This window comes from Capricornis sumatraensis, chromosome X (genome assembly GCF_032405125.1).
Source record: "Capricornis sumatraensis isolate serow.1 chromosome X, serow.2, whole genome shotgun sequence".
Lineage (NCBI taxonomy): Eukaryota > Metazoa > Chordata > Mammalia > Artiodactyla > Bovidae > Capricornis > Capricornis sumatraensis.
This window is the reverse complement of record NC_091092.1, coordinates 28,473,935-28,496,420: the sequence shown is the minus strand read 5'-3', so window position 1 is coordinate 28,496,420 and position 22,486 is coordinate 28,473,935. Positions and strand designations below refer to the sequence as shown.

The following is a 22,486-nucleotide window of genomic DNA, read 5'->3' as shown; positions in this document are numbered from 1 at the left end:
ATTTTTTTAACTTTTTGTTTTATATTGGAGTATAGCTGATTAACAGTGTTGTGATAGTTTTAGGTGAACAGTGAAGGGGCTCAGCCATACATATACATGTATCCATTTGCCCCCAAACTCCTGTCCCATCCATGCTGTCACAAAATGTAATTCAGTATTGATGTGCCAATTTATATTTCACTTGCTTGTAAATCTTGAACTTTGGATTTTGTGTTTATTTGGCTATAAGTGATACATTTTAAAAATAGATATCTCAGTGTAGCCCTGGCTTTCTCCTTTTTTTCCTGAGAGTCGTCCATAGCCACCATGAATATAATTGACAGTATATATTTCTGTGATATTCTTCCTGAGTTGCCAAATCCTGACTTAAATACTATTCTGGCAGTTTAAACAGAAAATGAAGACTAAGAGAGAGGGAGACCCGTCATTTTTGGGGGGGGAAATCATCTTTTGATTATTCATAAATCGGTGGCTTATTGTCCACTGTGTTGTTTAATCTCCTGCCAATTTACTAGTTCACTTCTGCATCTAGGGTCCCAGTTCATTGCTCTGGGAATGGATATCAATTTTATTATTAACTTATGTTGGACTTAATTTCAAAGATAATTTACTTGGGGAAAAAATCAAGAATTATATCCTGAAGCAAATGAGTCATGGATCATGTGTTTCACCTTGTTCTTTCATCGGCACAGATAATCACAAGATATTTTTTTCAGATAGCAAGCAATAAAGTCAGAAATATGCATGTTTTGTCATCATTTTAAAATCTTAACTGTTTGAACTGCTGCTGTCTTTCTATTTATAACTGCTAAAGTTTAATTCTGCAATATGGAAGAATCTCAAAGGAGGTATGAGTGAGAATGTCTCCAGTTAATAAGCAGAACTTAAATAGAGTGAAATCTTGGCTCTGGTGTCTCCTGGATAAGATTAAAGTTGTATCTGCAACTGCTAGGAATTAAGGTGGATTTTTTAAAAAAAGCTATGAAGCAGGTAATAGTGTATACTTCTTCTGCATTACTGGATTCAATTTGCTAATATTTTGTTAAAGATTTTCGTATCTAAGTTCATGATAGATATTGGGTTGTAGTTTTCCTTTTCTGTACTGTTTTTTTCTGGTTTTGTTATCGGGGTAATACTAGCTACGTAAAATAAGTTGAGACGTGTTCCCTCTTCTGTTTTCTGGAAGAGATTGTGTAAGATTGATGTTAATTTATTAAATGTTTGATTGAATTCCCTAGTGAAATTATCTGGGCCTAGAGATTTCCTTTCTGGAAACTTTTAAATTATAAATAAAAATGTTTTAGATGTTATGAGATTATTTGGATTATCTGTTTCATATTGATTGAATTTTGGTAGTTTGTGGTTATCAAAGAATTAATGCATTTCTTCTAAGTTGTTGGATTTATAGCATAAGGTTGTTTATTGTTGTTGTTGAGTCACTAAATCATGTCCAACTCTTTTGAAACCCTATGGACTATAGCCCGCTAGGCTCCTCTGTCCATGGGATTATCCAAGCAAGAATATTAGCCATTCCCTTCTCCCAAGGGACCTTCCCAACCCAGGGATCAAGCCCAGGTCTCCTGCATTGCAGGTGGATTCTTTACCACTGGGCCACCATTCTTCTAATGACTGTAGGGTTGTAGTGCTATTCCCCATGTCATTCCTGATATTGGTGACTTACTGTTTTTCTCCTATTACTACCATGGCTCTTACTAGAGGTTTATTACTTTTGTTGACTTTTTTCGAAATAACTTTTTGTTTCATTGATTTTTCTCTATTTTCCTGTTTTCAATTTTATTAACTTATGCCATTTATTATTTACTTCCTTCTGCTTGCTTTGGGTTCACTTTGCTCTTCTTTTTTCTTGTTTCATGAGGGTAGGAACTTAGATTATTGATTTTGAGACTCTCCCTCTTTTCTAATGTAAGCATTTTGTGCTATAAATTTCTCTCTCAGCACTGCTTTGGCTGCATCCCACATATTTTAAAAGGTTGAAATTTCATTTTCATTCAATTTTATGTGTTTAAAAAATACACCAATGTCACCCAAGGATTGTTTAGAAGTACCATTTAATTTCCAAGTGTTTGTGGGTTTTCCTTACCCTACTGATTTCCAGTTTAATTCCATTATGGTGAGAGAACATACTGTATATAATATCAATTATTTTAAATTTTTTGAGGTTTGTTTTATGACCCAAATATGCTCTCTCGGTGCATGTTCCATGGATACTTGAAAACAATGCCTATTTTGCTGTTTTTATGGAATGAGGCTGGTGATGGAAGTGAATAGGCAGTCTAGATATGTATAATCTGCAAGTATATGATAAGGATAACTTTTTTTTCTTTCCTTCTCTTTGGCAGAATCGCTCCTGCTTTACTAAGACAGGCATCATATGGCACCATTAAAATTGGCATTTACCAGAGCTTGAAGAGATTATTTGTAGAACGTTTAGAAGGTCAGTGTAGACTCCTCATCCTCTTTTGAGATAACACTCAGAGGGATTGTTGAAATTATGCTTAGTGAGAAGTGTTAATCATGGGGTGTCTGAGAATAGATAACAGTCATTGCAGGTCAAAGTAAGTTTGTACTGATTTGAGATTAATCCCACTATAGGTTTGAGGGATCTGCTCTTCAAGTTTGTCCCTTTTCCTGTCAAACAAAAAAAGGCTTCTGGTCATCAGAAGGAGGACATGGAACAAACTTGTTGAGAAAATTAATGCTGTCCTCATCTATAAGAGAATTTCAACTATAAGGAATCCTCTAGCTGTGGATTTTGATAAGCTTTGGTTAGATAGAATGGTTTTATATATACATAAAATATGCTCATCTTAACCCACATTCAACATTACCATATGTCTATTTGCTGCTATAGCTTTTTCAGCTAAATACTGTACTAAAATGATTATTTTACTACAGGCCTGAGGCTGTTGCATAGTTGGGGACAGCTGGAGAGCCTTTCGGTTAGTAATGTCCTTTGAATTGCTTTATTTTCTAACTCAGCTTTTTCTGAAGCCTCTTCTTTGAGGATCCTGAAGTCTTCTAGTCCTGAAATAATTTCCTCTCACATTTTCTTCACTTGGGTTTACCTACTTTCTCTTCGTATGCTTTTCATGGTGAGGAGGCAGGGTGAAGATTGAATCTTAGAATAATATGCTCTGGTTTCTTTGTTCTTTTTCCTAGCTGAGAGAGTTTAGTTCCAAATGACTAGTTTTTCACATTTAACTACAGAAATCTTCTGTAAATAAATAGACGCTAGTAGCTATCAAGGCCAATTAAAACTAGTATTTAGGAAATTTTTTTCTATTAGACATAAGATTTTATTTTTTAATATTTGGTTCTGAGTCTATAGAGTTGATTATTCTCTAGAAAGAGACTTAAAATTTTTTCTTTAGATGTTTGAAGTGATTAAAGTGCTATTTGCACTTCCTGAATTTATATGGAATATTGGCAGTTATATAGAATAATAGGATATATTCCAGTATATTTTAGAAATATTTTAAAATAATCTATGTTTTACAAATATTTTGTTTCAGTACTCATTTGGAACCTAGAAATATTTGAGTTTCTTTATTTTCATAAGCTTTGTAGTTCATTCCTACGGTCATTTTTCTGACCATGGTTCCCTTTCTCTGATAGCTCAGTACTCTCTTTTCAGAAACTCTCTTATAAGCAGACTTTTCTTTTTCTTGTTCCTTTTTACAGATGAAACTCTTTTAATTAATATGATATGTGGAGTAGTGTCAGGAGTGATATCTTCTGCAATAGCCAATCCCACTGATGTGCTGAAGGTAAGAAAAGTCTGGTTGCATTGGGTGTGTTCAGTGTGAAGCAAAAAGACATGAGCTTTGTATCAGATTTGGTTACAAATCCCTACTGTGTCACTTGCCAGCTGTAAAACCTTGGGCAGATCACTTAACTGCTTTAAGCCTCAGTTTTCTCATTTGTAAAATGAAGATAATTCAGTATATAATACATAAAGTTGTTAAGAATTAAAGATAATATATGTAAACTATCATGTGTAAACATGGTAGGTAGTAGATGCTCAATAAATAGTAGTCAGTTTATTATGATATGCTTTAATCCATTGGTCTTCAGACTATAAAGTATGCAAACCTTTAAACGTTCTTTCCAAGAGCTATGCAATTTTAAGGGAATCAATTTCCAGATCTTCTTTCCAAGAGCTATGCAATTTTAAGGGAATCAATTTCCAGATCCCTTACTTTCTTTATACCCCTCTCAAAAACTGATCTAAAAATGAACTTATGTTTATAACAACCCTTTCCCTACTTTAAAAGAGAAAGGCATATTATATTCCCCCACCCATCCCAAATCTTAGTATGGTATATCGACCTGTAGTGTAACCTGGAATATCAAACAAAGGGATACACTGAAATACAGTTTTAGAGAAACCTCCTTTAATGACTAATTGAGGTATCTTAAGTCTATAATGTTGATGTCTTTTCCTGTCTTATCCATATTTCTATTAAAGATGAGATTTGGCTTTAAAATTATATATTTTGGCTTATGTTGAGATATTCTGAATTCAGGACCAGAACATTATAGGTTAGTGGTACTGAATTTTTTACAATATAATTGGATTTCTTTCAGTATTTATCAGAACACAAAATGAAACATTTATTTAATTATATCAGTAACATCAGTCAATATTTTATTTAATCTAATAATTGAATTTGATCTAATAGTATCAATCTATATCTTATATTTGAGATAGAGTGGTAAACATTTCCAACTTATTAACTCATTTAAACTTATGATAATTAAAATTACTAAATATATGATTAAAATGTATAAGAAGATCCCAAGTTTTAAAAAATTATTTTAGGGGAAATGTGGGGGAAAAAAAGTAGGAGAACATATACTTTATTTATTTGAAACCACAGGTGGCTAGGTTAAGTGGAAAGGGCATCTGTTGTGATTCAGAGAGTTTTGAGAACTGAGAGAGTGACTTGAAAAACACATGAAAGAAATCAGTGGTGGTTGATGATATTTCTGGATTGAATTGAGAAAATTTTACCTACTGAATTTTTATATCACTTTAGAGTATACAGACCAAGTATTTTTAAAGATAACTGCTGCTGAGCCGCTAAGTCACTTCAGTCGTGTCTGACTCTGTGCGACCCCATAGACGGCAGCCCAACAGGCTCCCCCGTCCCTGGGATTCTCCAGGCAAGAACACTGGAGTGGGTTGCCATTTCCTTCTCCAATGCATGAAAGTGAAAAGTGAAAGTGAAGTCGCTCAGTCATATCCGACTCTTAGCGACCCCATGGACTGCAGCCTACAAGGCTCCTCCATCCATGGGATTTTCCAGGCAAGAGTACTGGAGTGGGGTGCCATTGCCTTCTCCGAAAGATAACTGACTGTATCCTAAAACTCTAAAATATTTGCCATGTAATTACACTTGTTAGAATGTGCTTTTCAGATTCACTTCAGTTTCCTGTCCCTCTGACCTGTCTGGTACAGTTGCAACCACTGACGAATGCTACAGTCTGCCTTTTCCTTTCTTATACTTAGGTAGGGCTGAGTGGTGAGTGGTCCCAGGGAGTGGGGGACCAGTGTAGTCACAATCTTATTAGGAGTTATAATCACTGTTGATCTGTTTAATCCTTTCACTTATCCTTAAAGGGTTCTCTGAACTATGTGCTGCTTTCTTGCCTGTGTGCCTGTAGTTCTCTTTTTGCCTGCAATGATTTCCCCCCCTTTCCTCACAAATTTGTCCTTCAAGACAGCTCAGAAACAGGGTCAGGACTAGGACAACACAAGTGATATACTCCGCTTGGGTGCAAAATGTAAAGATGTGCCAAAAAAAACCTCAATAATCAAGAGGAAATAACATTTTATGCAATCTTTTTTAAAAATTTAAATGAGTGCAAAAAATTCATGATGAAACAAAATAGCCATATTTTGTACAATCCATCTCACTTGCTTATGTTAATCCTGCCCTGTTGGATCCTGTCTTTAGTTACAGTTTTGATGATTGGTTCATCGTAGGTTTTTGTGCATTCATTTTTATTTTTAAAAATATTGCATTGAAATATCATTTATCTGAATTTCTGAGGTTTTTTTTTTACACCCCCCTGCTACATTCTGTGGCTGAGGAAAGTGCCACACTTACCTCAATGTCATCCCAACCCTGCTCAGGAATTACCTCCATAAAGAAGTCCTCTATTTACCATAGGATATTTATGGTTTCAGTTTGTCTTTGTGATAGTTTCTATTTCATTTTAATATGGTTTAGGTTTTATTTCTACACTGTTAGTAGTAGCAGTTGACTTTCCACATAAAAACATATTGCTGTACCATGACTTACCAAGAACATTTATTAAAACCTAGAGTTGTGCTTCATGAAAGTCAGGCCTGAATTTGGTCCAGTAGAATTTAGTGGCTGACTACTATGATCTGTATGTGCTCTCAGTGGTGAATTGTACCAAATCTTTCACATGGCCTGTCAATGCTATCTCCCCTTTCTTGTGCTTCTCAGAGGCTACTTTGCAGAGTACAGTGTCATGCTTTTTACAAGTAAAACTCAATGTGAGGTCTTGTGAGCATTAGATTATATTTTAAAACTCCCCTCCCCTGCTTTTTACACCTCAATAAAGAATGCATGTTCAGTGTAGCAAAAAGTGGAAGGCAGGAAAAACACAAAAGAGAGAAATGCCCGTTTGCGGCTTCATCACTTAAACTTAAGCTACCATCAACATTTGGTTGTGCATATGGTTATTTTTAAGTTTACGTATTTTTGATAAAAGTGATATGCCATACATACTGCTTTGCAACCTGCTTTTTCTATCTAGCAGTTAATTGTTGACATTTTCAAATATCCACAAATATTATTCTACAATCAAATTTTATGGCTGCATACTACTCCATTAAATGGATGTTTCATACTTTATGCAACTAATCCTTTGTTATTTTTGAACATGTAGGTTGTTTCTAGTTTTTCACTAAACTAATCATAGTTTAAATGGATTCTTTTCTATCCTCTCTGAGTACATGTTCCTTTTTTTCCCCCAATTTTCTTCCAAATCAGGAAATGATGGACTTAGTATGAAGAATGTGAGGCTGATGAAAATCATCTTTATAAAATATACTTTGACACAAATAATGCTTTCTATACATAGCTTAAGTCATTAATTTCATCATAATAGCAGGCTGATTTTTTTTTTTATAATTCCCAAATACTGTTTTCTTTATTTTAAATGAGTGAAACGTTTCATTTTGGTTCTCTGGCAAAACAAAATGTGCACCTCTTCTGATTTTAGATTCGAATGCAGGCTCAAGGAAGCTTGTTCCAAGGCAGCATGATTGGCAGCTTCATTGATATATACCAACAAGAGGGTACCCGGGGTTTGTGGAGGGTGAGTACTCTTGGTATTATTCTTTACACCTGGAATTTGTGAAGAAGACCTTTAATGTAAAGGCATAAAATTGTGAATTGTCACCTTATACTATGTAAGATTCTTGATAACCCCCCAAAGATAAGAGGGTAAGAAGCTCCTTATCACCTTTGAAAGGACTAAAACTTATCAGTTGTCTTTCAGTTCAGTTTAGTCGCTCAGTTGTGTCCGACTCTTTGTGACACCATGGACTGCAGCACGCCAGGCCTCCCTGTCCATCACCAACTCCCAGAGTTTACTCAAACTCATGTCCATTGAGTCAGTGATGCCATCCAGCCATCTCATCCTCCATTGTCCCTTTCTCCTCCTGCCTTCAATCTTCCCAGCATCAGGGTATTTTTTAATGAGTCAGTTCTTCACATCAGGTGGCCAAAGCATTGGAATTTCAGCTTCAGCACTAGTGCTTGCAGTGAATATTCAGGACTGATCTCCTTTAGGATAGACTGGTTTGATCTCCTTGCAGTCCAAGGGACTCTCAAAAGTCTTCTCCAACACTGCAGTTCAAAAGCATCAATTCTTCGGCACTCAGCTTTCTTTATGGTCCAACCCTCACATCCATACATGACTATTGGAAAAACCATAGCTTTGATGATATGGACCTTTGTTGGCAAAGTAATGTCTCTGCTTTTTAAAAAAATTTTATTTATTTTTAAATTGAAGGATAATTGCTTTACAGAATTTTGTTGTTTTCTGTCAAACCTCAACATGAATCAGACATACGTATACATATATCCCCTCCTTCTTGAACCTCAAAAGGAACCACAATATGATGGGCATATTGTGCCCATCTTTGCGTGAAATGCTCCCTTGCTGCTACTGCTGCTAAGTCGCTTCAGTTGTGTCCGACTCTGTGCGGCCCCAGACGGCAGCCCATCAGGCTCCCCAGCTCCTGGGATTCTCCAGACAAGAATACTGGAGTGGGTTGCCATTTCCTTCTCCAATGCATGAAAGTGAAAAGTGAAAGTGAAGTCGTTCAGTCGTATACGATTCTTCCCTTGGTACCTCTAATTTTCTTGAACAGCTCTCTAGTCATTCCCATTCTATTGTTTTTCTCGATTTCTTTGGATTGATCACTTTAACATTATAAAAGTTAAAAGATATACTATAAAATATTGAGAAAATATATGAAGAAGAAAAATATCCAATAATTCCACTAGCAAGTAATGTCTGTGCTTTATTAATATGCTGTCTAGGTTGGTCATAGCTTTTCTTCCAAGGACCAGGTATCTTTTAATTTCATGGCTACAGTTACCATCTGCATTGATTTTGGAGCCCAAGAAAATAAAATTTGTCACTGTTTCCATTGTTTCCCCATCTACTTGCCATGAAGTGATGGGACCAGATGCCATGATCTTCGTTTTCTGAATGTTGAGTTTTAAGCCAGCTTTTTCACTCTCCTCTTTCACTTTCATCAAAAGCCTCTTTAGTTCCTCTTCACTTTCTGCCGTAAAGGTGGTATCATCTGTATATCTGAGGTTATTGATATTTCTCCTGGCAATCTTGATTGTAGCTTGTGCTTCATCCAGCCCAGCATTTTGCATGATGTTCTCTGCATATAAGTTAAATAATCAGGGTGACAATATACAGCCTTGACGTACTCCTTTCCCAATTTGGAACCAGTCTTGTGCTCCATGTTCAGTTCTAACTGTTACTTCCTGACCTGCATACAGATTTCTCCGGAGGCAGGTGAGGTGCACTGGTATTCCCATCTCTCTCAGAATTTTCCACAGCTGGTTGTGATCCACACAGTCAGAGGCTTTAGCGTAGTCAATGAAGCAGAAGCAGATGTTTTTCTGGAATTCTCACACTTTTTCTATGATCCAGTACATGTTGGCAATTTCATCTCTGGTTCCTCTGCCTGTTTTAAATCCAGCTTAAAAAACTGGAAGTTCTTGGTTCATGTACTGTTGAAGCCTAGCTTGGAGAATTTTGAGCATTACTTTGCTAGCATGTGAGATGAATGCAGTTGTGCAGTAGTTTGAACATTCTTTGGCATTGCCTTTCTTTGGGATTGGAATGAGACTGACTTTTTCCAGTCCTGTGGCCACTGCTGAGTTTTCCAAATTTGCTGGCATATTAAGTGCAGCACTTTCACAGCATCATCTTTTAGGATTTGAAATAGCTCAACTGGAATTCTGTCACCTCCACTGGCTTTGTTTGCAGTGATGCTTCGTAAGACCCACTTGACTTTGGTCTCCAGGATGTCTGGCTCTAGGTGAGTGATCACACCATCGTTGTTATCTGGGTCATGAAGATCTTTTTTGTATAGTTCTTCAGTGTATTCTTGCCACCTCTTCTTAATATCTCCTGCTTCTGTTAGGTCCCTACCATTTCTGTCCTTTATTGAGCCCATCTTTGCATGAAATGTTCCCTTGGTATCTCTAAATTTCTTGAAGAGATCTCTGGTCATTCCCATTTTGTTGTTTTTCTCCATTGCTTTGGATTGATCACTTCAACATTATAAAAATTAAAAGATATACTATAAAATATTGAGAAAATATATAAAGAAGAAAAATATCCAGTAATCCCACTAACTAGAAATATCACTGTTAACATTTTGTTATATTAACTTCCAGTATTCTATATATACTTCGGGTGTTTTTTTTTTTTTTTTGTTCCTATAACTTTTTATCCTATGTTAATCACTTAAGTTTGTAATATTAAATAAGACTACTAGTTCAGTTCAGTTCAGTTGCTCAGTCGTGTCCGACTCTTAGCAAGCCCAGGAATCGCAGCATGCCAGGGCTCCCTGTCCATCACCAACTCCCAGAGTTTACTCAAACTCATGTCCATCGAGTCAGTGATTTTATCCAGCCATCTCATCCTCTGTCATCCCTTTCTCCTGCCCCCAATCCCTCCCAGCATCAGAGTCTTTTCCAATGAGTCAACTCTTCGCATGAGGTGGCCAAAGTATTGGAGTTTCAGCTTTAGCATCATTCCTTCCAAAGAACACCCAGGACTGATCTCCTTCAGAATGGACTGGTTGGATCTCCTTGCAGTCCAAGGGACTCTCAAGAGTCTTCTCCAATACCACAGTTCAAAAGCATCAATTCTTTGGCGCTCAGCCTTCTTCACAGTCCAACCCTCACATCCATACATGACCATTGGAAAAACCATAGCCTTAACTAGACAGACCTTTGTTGGCAAAGTAATGTCTCTGCTTTTGAATATGCTATCTAGGTTGGTCATAAATTTCCTTCCAGGGGTAAGCATATTTTAATTTTATGGCTGCAATTGCTATCTGCAGTGATTTTGGAGCCCCCCAAAATAAAGTCTGACACTGTTTCCACTGTTTCCCCATCTATTTCCCATGAAATGATGGGACCAGATGCCATGAGCTTTGTTTTCTGAATGTTGAGCTTTAGGCCAACTTTTTCACTCTCCACTTTCACTTTCATCAAGAGGCTTTTTAGCTCCTCTTCACTTTCTGCCATAAGGGTGGTGTCATCTGCATATCTGAGGTTATTGATATTTCTTCTGGCAATCTTGATTCCATCTTGTGCTTCTTCCAGCCCAGCATTTCTCATGATGTACTCTGCACACAAGTTAAATAAGCAGGGTGACAATATACAGCCTTGATGTACTCCTTTCCCGATTTGGAACCAGTCTGTTCTTCCATGTCCAGTTCTAACTGTTGCTTCCTGACCTGCATATAGGTTTCTCAAGAGGCAGGTCAGGTGGTCTGGTAGTCCCATCTCTTTCAGAATTTTCCACAGTTTATTGTAATGCATATAGTCAAGGGCTTTGGCATAGTCAATAAAGCAGAAATAGATGTTTTTTTTGAACACTCGCTTTTTCGATGATCCAGTGGATGTTGGTAATTTATCTCTGGTTCCTCTGCCTTTTTGAAAACCAGCTTGAATATTTGGAAGTTCACGGTTCCTGTACTGCTGAAGCTTGGCTTGGAGAATTTTGAGCATTATTTTAGTAGCATGTGAGATGAGTGCAACTGTGCGGTAGTTTGAGCATTCTTTGGCATTGCCTTTCTTTGGGATTGGAATGAAAACTGACCTTTTCCAGTCCTGTGGCCACTGCTGAGTTTTCCAAATGTGCTGGCATATTGAGTGCAGCACTTTCACAGCATCATCTTTCAGGATTTGAAATAGCTCAACTGGAATTTCATCACCTCCACTAGCTTTGTTCATAGTGATGCTTTCAAAGGCCCACTTGACTTCACATTCCAGGATGTCTGGCTTTAGGTGAGTGATCACACCATCGTAATTTTCTTGGTCGTGAAGTTCTTTTTGTACAGTTCTTCTGTGTATTCTTGCTACCTCTTCTTAATATCTTCTGCTTCTGTTAGGTCCAGACCATTTCTGTCCTTTATCGAGCCCATCCTTGCTAGAAATGTTCCCTTGGTGTCTCTAATTTTCTTGACGAGATCTCTAGTCTTTCCCATCTGTTGTTTTCCTGTTTCCTTGCATTGATCGCTGAGGAGGGCTTTCTTACCTCTTTTTGCTCTTCTTTGGAACTCTACATTCAGATGCTTATATCTTTCCTTTTCTCCTTTGCTTTTCGCTTCTCACTTTTCACAGCTATTTGTAAGTCCTACCCAGACAGCAGTTTTGCTTTTTTGCATTTCTTTTCCATGGGGATGATCTTGATCCCTGTCTCCTGTACAGTGTCATGAACCTCTGTCCATATTTCATGAGGCTATCTATCAGATCTAGTCCCTTTAAATCTATTTCTCACTTCCACTGTATAATCATAAGGGATTTGATTTAGGTCATACCTGAATGGTCTAGTGGTCTTCCCCACTTTATTCAATTTAAGTCTGAATTTGGCAATAAGGAGTTCATGATCTGAGCCACAGTCACCTCTCAGTCTTGTTTTTGCTGACTGTATAGAGCTTTTCCATCGTTGGCTGCAAAGAATATAATCAATCTGATTTCGGTGTTGACCATCTGGTGATGTCCATGTGTAGAGTCTTCTCTTGTGTTGTTGGAAGAGGGTGTTTGCTATGACCAATGTGTTCTCTTGGCAGAACTCTATTAGCCTTTGCCCTGCTTCATTCCATATTCCAAGGCTGAATTTGCCTGTTACTCCAGGTGTTTCTTGACTTCCTACTTTTTTATTCCAGTCCCCTATAGTGAAAAGGACATCTCTTTTGGGTGTTAGTTCTAAAAGGTCTTGTAGGTCTGTATAGAACCGTTCCTCTTCAGCTTCTTCAGCATTACTGGTTGGGGCATAGGCTTGGATTACTGTGACATTGAATGGTTTGCCTTGGAAACGAACAGAGATCATTCTGTTGTTTTTGAGATTGCATCCAAGTACTGCATTTTGGACTCTCTTGTTGACCATGATGGCTACTCCATTTCTTCTAAGGGATTCCTGCCCACAGTAGTAGATACAATGGTCATCTGAGTTAAATTCACCCATTCCAGTCCATTTTAGTTCGCTGATTCCTAGAATGTCGACGTTCACTCTTGCCATCTCCTGTTTGACCACTTCCAGTTTGCCTTGATTCATGGACCTAACATTCCAGGTTCTTATGCAATATTGCTCTTTACAGCATCGGACCTTGCTTCTATCACCGTCACATCCACAACTGGGTATTGTTTTTGCTTTGGCTCCATCCCTTCATTCTTTCTGGAGTTATCTGTTCACTGATCTCCAGTAGCATATTGGGCACCCACCAACCTGGGAAGTTCCTTTTTCAGTGTCCTGTCTTTTTGCCTTTTCATACTGTTCATGGGGTTCTCAAGACAAGAATACTGAAGTGGGTTGCCATTCCCTTCTCCAGTGGACCACATTTTGTCAGACCTCTCCACCATGACCTGCCCATCTTAGGTGGCCCCACATGGCATGGCTTAGTTTTACTGAGTTAGACAAGGCTGTGGTCCGTGTGATCAGATTGGCTAGTTTTCTGTGATTATGGTTTCAGTGTGTCTGCCCTCTGATGCCGTCTCACAATACCTACCGTCTTACTTGGGTTTCTCTTACCTTGGATGTGGGGTATCTCTTCACAGCTGCTCCAGCAAAGCACAGCTGCTGTTCCTTACCTTGGATGTAAGGACCTTGCTCCTTACCTCTCCCGCGTCCTCGTCCAAGACTACTAGTAGTACAGTCTATAATGGGAAATTTTTTAATAGGTTCTTAAAAGGGAGAGACTCACTTTTATTCTTTCTTTATAATTTTCCCTAACTGTGCTGTGCTGTGCTTAGTCGCTCAGTCGTGTCTGACTCTTTGCAACCCCATGGACTGTAGCCCTCCAGGCTCCTCTTTCCACAGGTATTCTCCAGGCAAGAATACTGGAGTCGGTTGCCATGCCTTCCTCCAGGGGATTTCCCCATCCCAAGGATCAAACCCACATCTGCATTGCAGGCAGATTCTTTACCTTCTGAGCCACCAGGGAATGTCAGACATACAGAAAAGTTGAAAGAACACAACAATGAATAGAACCTACTCACCTGGATTAAATGACTCAAAGTTTAGTCATATTTGCTTTATCTACTTACATATATATATACACATATGCATACCTACCCACCCACCCACACACACACACACATTTTTTGCTAAATTATTTGAAAGGAAGTTGCAGACGTCATAGTACTCCCCTAAGTACTTCGTTATGCATATCCTAATAATAAGGACATTCTCCCTCATAATGACAGTAAAAGCTCCAATATTTTGGCCACCTGATGTGAAGAACTGACTCATTAGAAAGGCCCTGATGCTGGGAAAGATTGAAGGCAGGAAGAGAACGGGACATCAGAGGATGAGATGGTTGGATAGCATCACTGACTCAATGGACATGAGTTTGAGCAGCTCTGAGAGATGGTGAAGGACAGGGAAGCCTGATGTGCTATGGTACATGGGGTCACAAAGAGTTGGACATGACTGAGTGACTGAACAACAACAACAAATTGTCACAACTCAGAAAATTTATAAGTCCCTAATACCTAACACCCAGTCCATATTCAGTTTTCTTATAAAATGTTTCCTTGTATTTCCCCTATATTTTCTGTATGCTGGAGGTTAGATCTGTTGGCTTGATTAGATGCATGTGAAATGTTTTTGGTAAGAGAGCTTCATAGGTGACCCTGTATGTCATATTGCACCACAGCAAGAGGCACATAATGTTAGGTTGCCCCCAAATTAGTGATGCCAAGTTTGTTCACTTTTTAAGATACTGTCCACCACCTCTTACCATAATAAAAGATAAGTCTTTCCCCCTTTGCAATTAACAGGTAATGTCTATGGTAATATATCTAACAACAACATGTATATATTCTGTTACTTAATAACCTTTAATCAGTGGCATCCATCAGTGATACTTGAGGTTTGCTTTTTGATAAAAAGGGTCTTTGAGGTACCCTATCTTGATTAGTCTAATTTAAAACCAGAAAATGGAACTAACTAGAACTCTTTCACAAACTAATGCTAGGAGAAAGACAAAGACAGAGCAATAAATAGAATTGGAGATTTTGTCAGGGGAACATAACTACTTAATTTTTATTTAAAATAATCTTTTAATTGTGATAAAATATATACAACACAATTTTACATAGTTGTACAACCAGTCTCCAGAATTCTTTTCATCCTGCAAAACTGGGACTCTGTACCCATTATACAACAGCGTGCCATTTCCTCCTCCCCCAGCCCCTGGCCACCAACCTTTTATTATCTCCTTATGAATTTGATGGTTCTGGGTACCTTGTGTAAGTGGAGTCATACAGTATTTGTCTTTTTATTACTGGTTTATTTCATTTAGCATAATGTCCTCAAGGTTCAACCATGTTGTCACATGGGTCAGAATTCCTTTTTTAAAGCTGAACAATATTATATACATACACTGCATTTTGTTAATCCATTCATCCATTGATGAACATTTAGTTTGTTTCTGTATTTTGGCTGTGAACATGGATGTGCAGATGCCTTTTCAAGACTGGTTTCAATTCTTTGTGTATATACCCAGAAGTGGGACTGCTGGATTGTATGATAATTCTGTTTAATTTTTTGAGGAATTGAAAATGGCTACTTTTACAATCCAGGCTATTTACATCATCCAGACATGTAAGGTAAAGAAGTGAAATACATTGTGTTATGTATTCTTTTGACTTTCCAGGTGGCGCTAATGGTAAAAAACCTACCTGCCAGCGTAAGAGACATGGGTTCGCTTCCTGGGTCGGGAAGATCCCCTGGAGGAGGAAATGGCAACCCTCTCCAGTATTCTTGCCTGGAGGATCCAATGGACAGAGGAGCCTAGCTGGCTACAGTCCAGGGGTCGCAAAGTGTCAGACATGACCGAGCAACTTAGCATATTCTTTTGACACAGACACGTATTATTTACATATTAAAATACAGGAATATTTTTTTTCATTTCAACAGGGAAATGTGTTTGCATTTTTCTTCAAACACAGGGCCCTTTTCTTCTGTATTTTATTTTCTTGCTTTGATTGTAATAACATGGGTACTGGAAACATTTCATTTTCACTGGAAGCATTTCCCTTTCTTCCTAACTCCATTGTGAGAAATAACAGCAGGAGTACAGTAAGAAAGTGACTGGCGCTTAAGTCAGGGTCGGAGAGACAGTAGAGTGGCGACCTGGAGAGCACTTGCCCTGTTCATTGCTGCCATGCACCGTGGGAGTCCATTGCGCTTTCAAGAGAGGCTGAAAATCTGCATTCCTGTGTGAAGTATCCATTCCTGTGGTAGTTTTTTTTTTTTTTTAAATGTTGACAGCTAATTCAGCCTTCTAGGAAATACTGTGTAGGCCACACAAAACATGTCTGTGACCAAAATTCACCCTGTGGAGCCATACTGTTCACCAAACTAGTCTTCTTGGGCTACCTTCTAACAGAGTTGAGCAGGTGGAAGGGTCAGAGAGGAAGGTACTGCTGGGCAAACCAGCCAGACCAGCTGAATCAAGCATCGGATGATAGCACAGCTCCATCACGTCCACATTATGAATTGCGTTTGGGAATTTAGAGAGGATTGAACTCTAATTTTAACAGGTATCCCAGAAAGCAGTTATTCCTCCTGGTATATTATTTTCAGTTTTTTTATCAAATTATTTTAAATTTTATTTTTTGGCCACGTCACACAGCATGTGGGGATCTTAGCTCCCCAACCAGGGATCAAACTCATGCCCCCTAGATTGGAAGCATGGAGTCACAACCACTGGACCACAAGGGAAGTCCCTCAGTTTTTTAAATGATATTTAAACACAGTTATAAAAGTAAAATATTCCTTGTAAAAATTTTTACATAAATTTGTCATTTGTGTATATACCTCTCCTCCTAAAGTTAGAATGCTCAGTCACTTCAGTCGTGTCTGATGCTTTGCGACCCCATGGATTATAGCCCACCAGGCTCCTCTGTCCATGAGATTTCTCAGCCAAGAATACTGGAATGGGTTGCCATTTGCTACTCCAGGGGATCTTCCTGACCCAGGAATCAAACCTGCGTCTCCCATGTCTCCTACATTGGCAGGTGGACTCTTTTTTTTTTTGGCAGGTGGATTCTTTACTCACTGAGCCACCTGGGAAACCCAGTTAGAATAATGCTATCTCTTCCCTTCTTTAGCATTATAAGCAATTTCTTGTGTTATTCTTATTCTTCAAAAACATGACTTTTTAATGCTCTAGCAACCCTGTGTTGTAATGTAAGCTGTGATAGGAATAGTGTGCTTGTGACTGAAAAGCTGGTAGTGTTACTGCAGGAGGACTTGTAAGGAAGTGCAATTTGCCTTGGCCTTCTCCCTGGCTGTGGCATACCTTTTGTGTGATCCTAGTGTATCCTTTCTGCACATCCTAAATTCTGTGAATTAAACTTGAAAGCTCTCCTCTCCCTACTGACTTTTGCTTCATGCTTTTATTTTTTAAATTATTTATTTATTTATTCTTGGCTCTGCTGGGTCTTTGTTGCTGTGCATGGACTTTCTCTAGTTGTGGCAAATGGAAGCTACTCTTCGTTGCAGTGTGTGGGCTTTTCATTGTGGTGGGTTCTCCTGTTGTGGAGCATGGACTCTAGGGCAGGCTCAATAGTTGTTGTTCCAAGGCTTAGTTACTGCTGGCCATGTGGAATCCTCCCGGGCCGGGGATTGAACCCGTTTCCCCTGCATTGGCAGGTGGTTTCCCAACCACTGGACCACCAGGGAAGCCCAACATCTTTATTGAGATAATTCACATACCATAAAATTTGCCATCTTAAAGTATATATTTTAATGTTTTTTGGATATCCACAGACTTGTACAGCCATCACCACTGTCTAAGTTTAGAACATCTCATCACCAGAGAAAAAACCCTATACCCATTCACAGTCACTTCTCACAACCGCCAACCCTCCCAGACCTAGGCAACCACTAATCTGCTTTCTGTCTCTATAGATTTCCCAATTCTGGCATTTCATGTAAATGTAATTATACAACATATGGCATTTATGACTGGGTTCTTTAGTTTAGCATACTATTCTAAAAGTTTCATCTGTGTTTTAGCATTTATCAGTACTTCATTTCTGTTTATGGCTGAATAATAATTGTATGTACATACCACATTTTGTTTATCCTTTCATCAATTAATAAGTATTTATTTGTACTTTTGGGCTATTATGAATAATGATGTTATGAACATTTATGTACAAGTTTTTGCATAAATACATGTTTAATTCTCCTGGATATATCTGGATGCGAAATTGATTGGTCATATAGTGATTCTGTGTTTAACTTTTTCAGGAATTGCCAAAGTGTTTATCACAGTGGCTGCTCTATATGGTATTCCCACCAGCAGTATATAATTGTATATCTTCTTTGGGGAAATGTCTATTTAGATCTTTTGCACATTTTAAAAATTGGGTTGTTTGTCTTTTTATTGTTGAGTTGTAACAGTTCTTTATATATTTTGGCTACTAGGCCATATCAGTTCAGTTCAGTCGCTCAGTCGTGTCTGACTCTTTGCGACCCCATGAATCGCAGCACGCCAGGCCTCCCTGTCCATCACCATCTCCTGGAGTTCACTCAGACTCACGTCCATCGAGTCCATGATGCCATCCAGCCATCTCATCCTCGGTCGTCCCCTTCTCCTCCTGCCCCCAATCCCTCCCAGCATCAAAGTCTTTTCCAATGAGTCAACTCTTCACATGAGGTGGCCAAAGTACTGGAGTTTCAGCTTTAGCATTATTCCTTCCAAAAAAATCCCAGGGTTGATCTCCTTCAGAATGGACTGGTTGGATCTCCTTGCAGTCCAAGGGACCCTCAAGAGTCTTCTCCAACACCACAGTTCAAACGCATCAATTCTTTGGCGCTCAGCTTTCTTCACAGTCCAACTCTCACATCCATATATGACCACAGGAAAAACCATAGCCTTGACTAGACAGACCTATGTGGGCAAAGTAATGTCTCTGCTTTTGAATATACTATCTAGGTTGGTCATAACTTTTCTTCCAAGGAGTAAGCGTCTTTTAATTTCATGGCTGCAGTCACCTTCTGTGGTGATTTTGGAGCCCCCAAAAATAAAGTCTGATACTGTTTCTACTGTTTCCCCATCTATTTCCCATGAAATGATGGGACCGGATGCCATGATTTTTGTTTTCTGAATGTTGAGCTTCAAGCCAACTTTTTCACTCTCCTCTTTCACTTTCATCAAGAGGCTTTTTAGATCCTCTTCACTTTCTGCCATAAGGGTGGTGTCATCTGCATATCTGAGGTTCTTGATATTTCTCCCAGCAATCTTGATTCCAGCTTGTGTTTCTTCCAGTCCAGCGTTTTTCATGATGTACTCTGCATATAAATTAAATAAGCAGGGTGACAATATACAGCCTTGACGTACTCCTTTTCCTATTTGGAACCAGTCTGTTGTTCCATGTCCAGTTCTAACTGTTGCTTCCTGGCCTACATACAGATTTCTCAAGAGGCAGGTCAGGTGGTCTGGTAGTCCCATCACTTTCAGAATTTTCCACAGTTTATTGTGATCCACACAGTCAAAGGCTTTGGCATAGTCAATAAAGCAGAAATAGATGTTTTTCTGGAACTCTCTTGCTTTTTCCATGATCCAGAGGATGTTGGCAATTTGATCTCTGGTTCCTCTGCCTTTTCTAAAATCAGCTTGAACATCGGAGTTCACGGTTCATGCTTTGTACTAGTCCAGATATACGACTTGCAAATATTTTCTACCATTGTGTGGGTTGTCATTTTACTAATCACAAGAATGTTTAATTATGATGAAGTCCATTTATCTATTTTTCTTTCATTGTTTGTGCTTTAGATGTCATATCAATGATTTTATTTTTAGTACAGTAAGTGAATTGGGAATTTATAAGTGTTTCAGTATATGCAGTTGATGTGAAATAGTGATCTTATGCTGCAGACTTGGATTTTTTTCTGCCATTTTAAAATTCCTGACCTCTTTTGTTCACCCTTTGACTCAACTCACTACCAATGTATTTCCCCAGTGTCTCATGTCACTTATGTTTTGTAGGGTGTTGTCCCAACTGCTCAGCGGGCTGCCATCGTCGTGGGAGTAGAGCTACCAGTCTATGATATTACGAAGAAGCACTTGATATTGTCAGGGCTGATGGGAGACACAATCTTAACTCACTTTGTGTAAGTCTGATAGATTGTGTTCATTCCATATTGTCAGTACTTCAAGCACAAAAAGCATCTTTCACTGAAGTCCTCATTTAGAATTGATAATGAGTACATATGGCCTAAATACCTTTTTCTCTCTCATCACCAGAACTTCAAGCCTTCTGATAAATGTACAGAGATTCCAGATGCAATAGGCACTTTCGTACTTGGGAGCAGTGTCTAATTCCAGATGTCTGCAGTATTTGCATTTGTTCATATATAGACTCTATACCTAATAAACTCATCCATTATTTGCTTTGATTAATTTTGGGTCAGAAAGCAAATTTTCTCAGTGATAAGCAGAATAAAAGGGTGACATTTTATAGGGCTTGTGAAGCAAGACCACAGTTTTGGACTGAAATGTTGCTCATTTCATCTTACATTTTCTTCATCTTGCAACTTTTATGATATTTTAATACTCAAATTCCTTTTGCATATGATGTTGTGACTTGAAAATTTTACATAACTAACAGATGATGCATAATACTTCCTGCTTAGGAAACTAGCTAGACTTACAAGCTCTTTAAAAAAAAAAAAGGCTATCTGAATTTTGGATTGAAAAGTGAAGGGGACAGCTTTTGACTAATGTCTCTTTAGTAAATATTTCCTTTCTCTTTAGATTGTAATAAAAGAGCAAGTGCCAGGTTTTATGTGATGTCTGACTCATTGTACATTTATGTTTGACCTAATTTCTGTTTACGTGGGCAGGGGTGAAAATGGAGCAGTCTGTCTTCTTACAGTTTTTATCTTTAGTTCCAGCTTTACATGTGGCTTGGCTGGGGCTCTGGCTTCCAATCCAGTTGATGTGGTACGAACTCGCATGATGAACCAGAGGGCAATTGTGGGACACGTGGACCTCTATAAGGGCACTTTGGATGGCATTTTAAAGGTACGCACATAGTAAACTTGGATTGTATTTTTGACTTTCTTTGATGTCTCAGACTTGCAGTCCTTATTCTTAGTTGCTGCTCTGAAGATGGAAGAATCATTATATCTATTTTTAGTAGCCTCTCAGAGTAGTTCCCAGGTAGGAAAACTGTCTCCTTGGTAATCTGCTGATGCTTAGTGGTCCTTGATATTATTATTCCAGTTTGAATGCTTAAGACTGCAGGATACCTTATCAATAGCACCATGTAGAATTACTGATGAAAAGGACCTGACATATTCCACATTTGCCCACTTCAGACAAGGCAGAGATGCTGTAATAGAAAATCTGATACTCGATTCTAGTTCAGTATTGTACTATTGTTCCCAGTTTGGCTTTGAAAGTTTTTGCTGTGTTATATTTGTAGGAAGCTGAGAATCATACAGGTATTATGCATTATATAACCACTAGTAATAATACTTCTAAAAAGGCAAATTTGGAGCTAAAATATGATACTATCGTATGGTTTCTCTGCTGTTATCAGTTAACTATTATCTATCAGATACCATTTTATTTTATTAATATTTTATTTTTTAATTAATTAGTTATTGGTTGTGCTGGGACTCCATCCTCCTGGATCAGGGATCAGACCCATGTCCCCTGTATTGGCAGGTGGATTCTTATTCACTACCACCAGGGAAGTCCCCTCAGACCATTTTAGTAGAAACAGAGAAATTACAGTGTACTGCAGGTATACAAACAGATAATCAACACATCTTGTTAAGTGATAAACTCAGGGCTCTATGGGAGGAAATTTTAGTCCAGTTTGGAAATTTGGGATAGGTTTCCTATAGATGGAAGAATACTGAATATAATAATTCACATCTGTTGAATGCTTTACTATGTATCAGATTGTTCTAACGAGACTTACATGTATTCATTCATTTAATCTTCACAATTACAGCACACTGAAGCACTAAGAGGTTAACTAACCTGCCCAAGGTTTCACAGCTAGTAGGTGGGAGAGCTGGGATTTCAACTCAGACCATTGGTTTCAAACCAACATTTTTAACTACACTGTGGTGTCTTCCCTATGTTGGTGGCTGAGGGTTAGTTAAGTTATAAAGGATATTAAATGCTAAGTTGAGATGCTTGGGCTTATTTTTTTAGTTGATGAGGAGCTGTTGAAAGATTTAATCAGGTCAGATTTATGTTTTAAATAGATCATACTGGCTTTGTGGAGAGTGGATCTAAGACAGTGGTTCTCAATCTTAAGTGCACATTGGAATCACCTGGGGAATGTTCTCAGCTTCTGTGCTCACCTTAGACCACTGAAATCAGAATAGATGTCCCCACCCTCTGGGGTCTAATGCCTGATAATCTTACATGGAGCTGATGTAATAGTAATGGAAATAAAGTGCACAACAAATGTAATACACTTGAATTACCTCAAAACCATCTTGTTCTCCCAGTCCATGGGAAAATTGTCTTCTACAAAACTGATCTCCGGTGCCAAAAAGGATGGTGACCACTGCTCAGAATGTCTGGAGTAGGAGCCAGGTTGTCAGAATTTTCAAAACTCCTCAGGTGATTGCAATGTTCACCCAAGGCTGAAAACCGTAAAACCAAGGGAATAAG

General features: G+C 38.4%; 1 protein-coding gene across 2 annotated transcripts in view; it reads left to right on the top strand.

Annotated features, from left to right (window-relative positions):
- SLC25A14 (solute carrier family 25 member 14) overlaps positions 1 to 22,486 on the top strand; it is a 39,921-nt gene that overhangs the window by 6,606 nt on the left and 10,829 nt on the right. For both annotated transcript variants that reach the window (XM_068962564.1, XM_068962563.1), the window contains exons 4-8: positions 2,361 to 2,455; positions 3,703 to 3,788; positions 7,282 to 7,377; positions 19,835 to 19,959; positions 20,737 to 20,872. In XM_068962564.1, the coding sequence (XP_068818665.1) occupies positions 2,361 to 2,455; positions 3,703 to 3,788; positions 7,282 to 7,377; positions 19,835 to 19,959; positions 20,737 to 20,872 (538 nt within the window). The remainder of the gene's footprint in view (positions 1 to 2,360; positions 2,456 to 3,702; positions 3,789 to 7,281; positions 7,378 to 19,834; positions 19,960 to 20,736; positions 20,873 to 22,486) is intronic.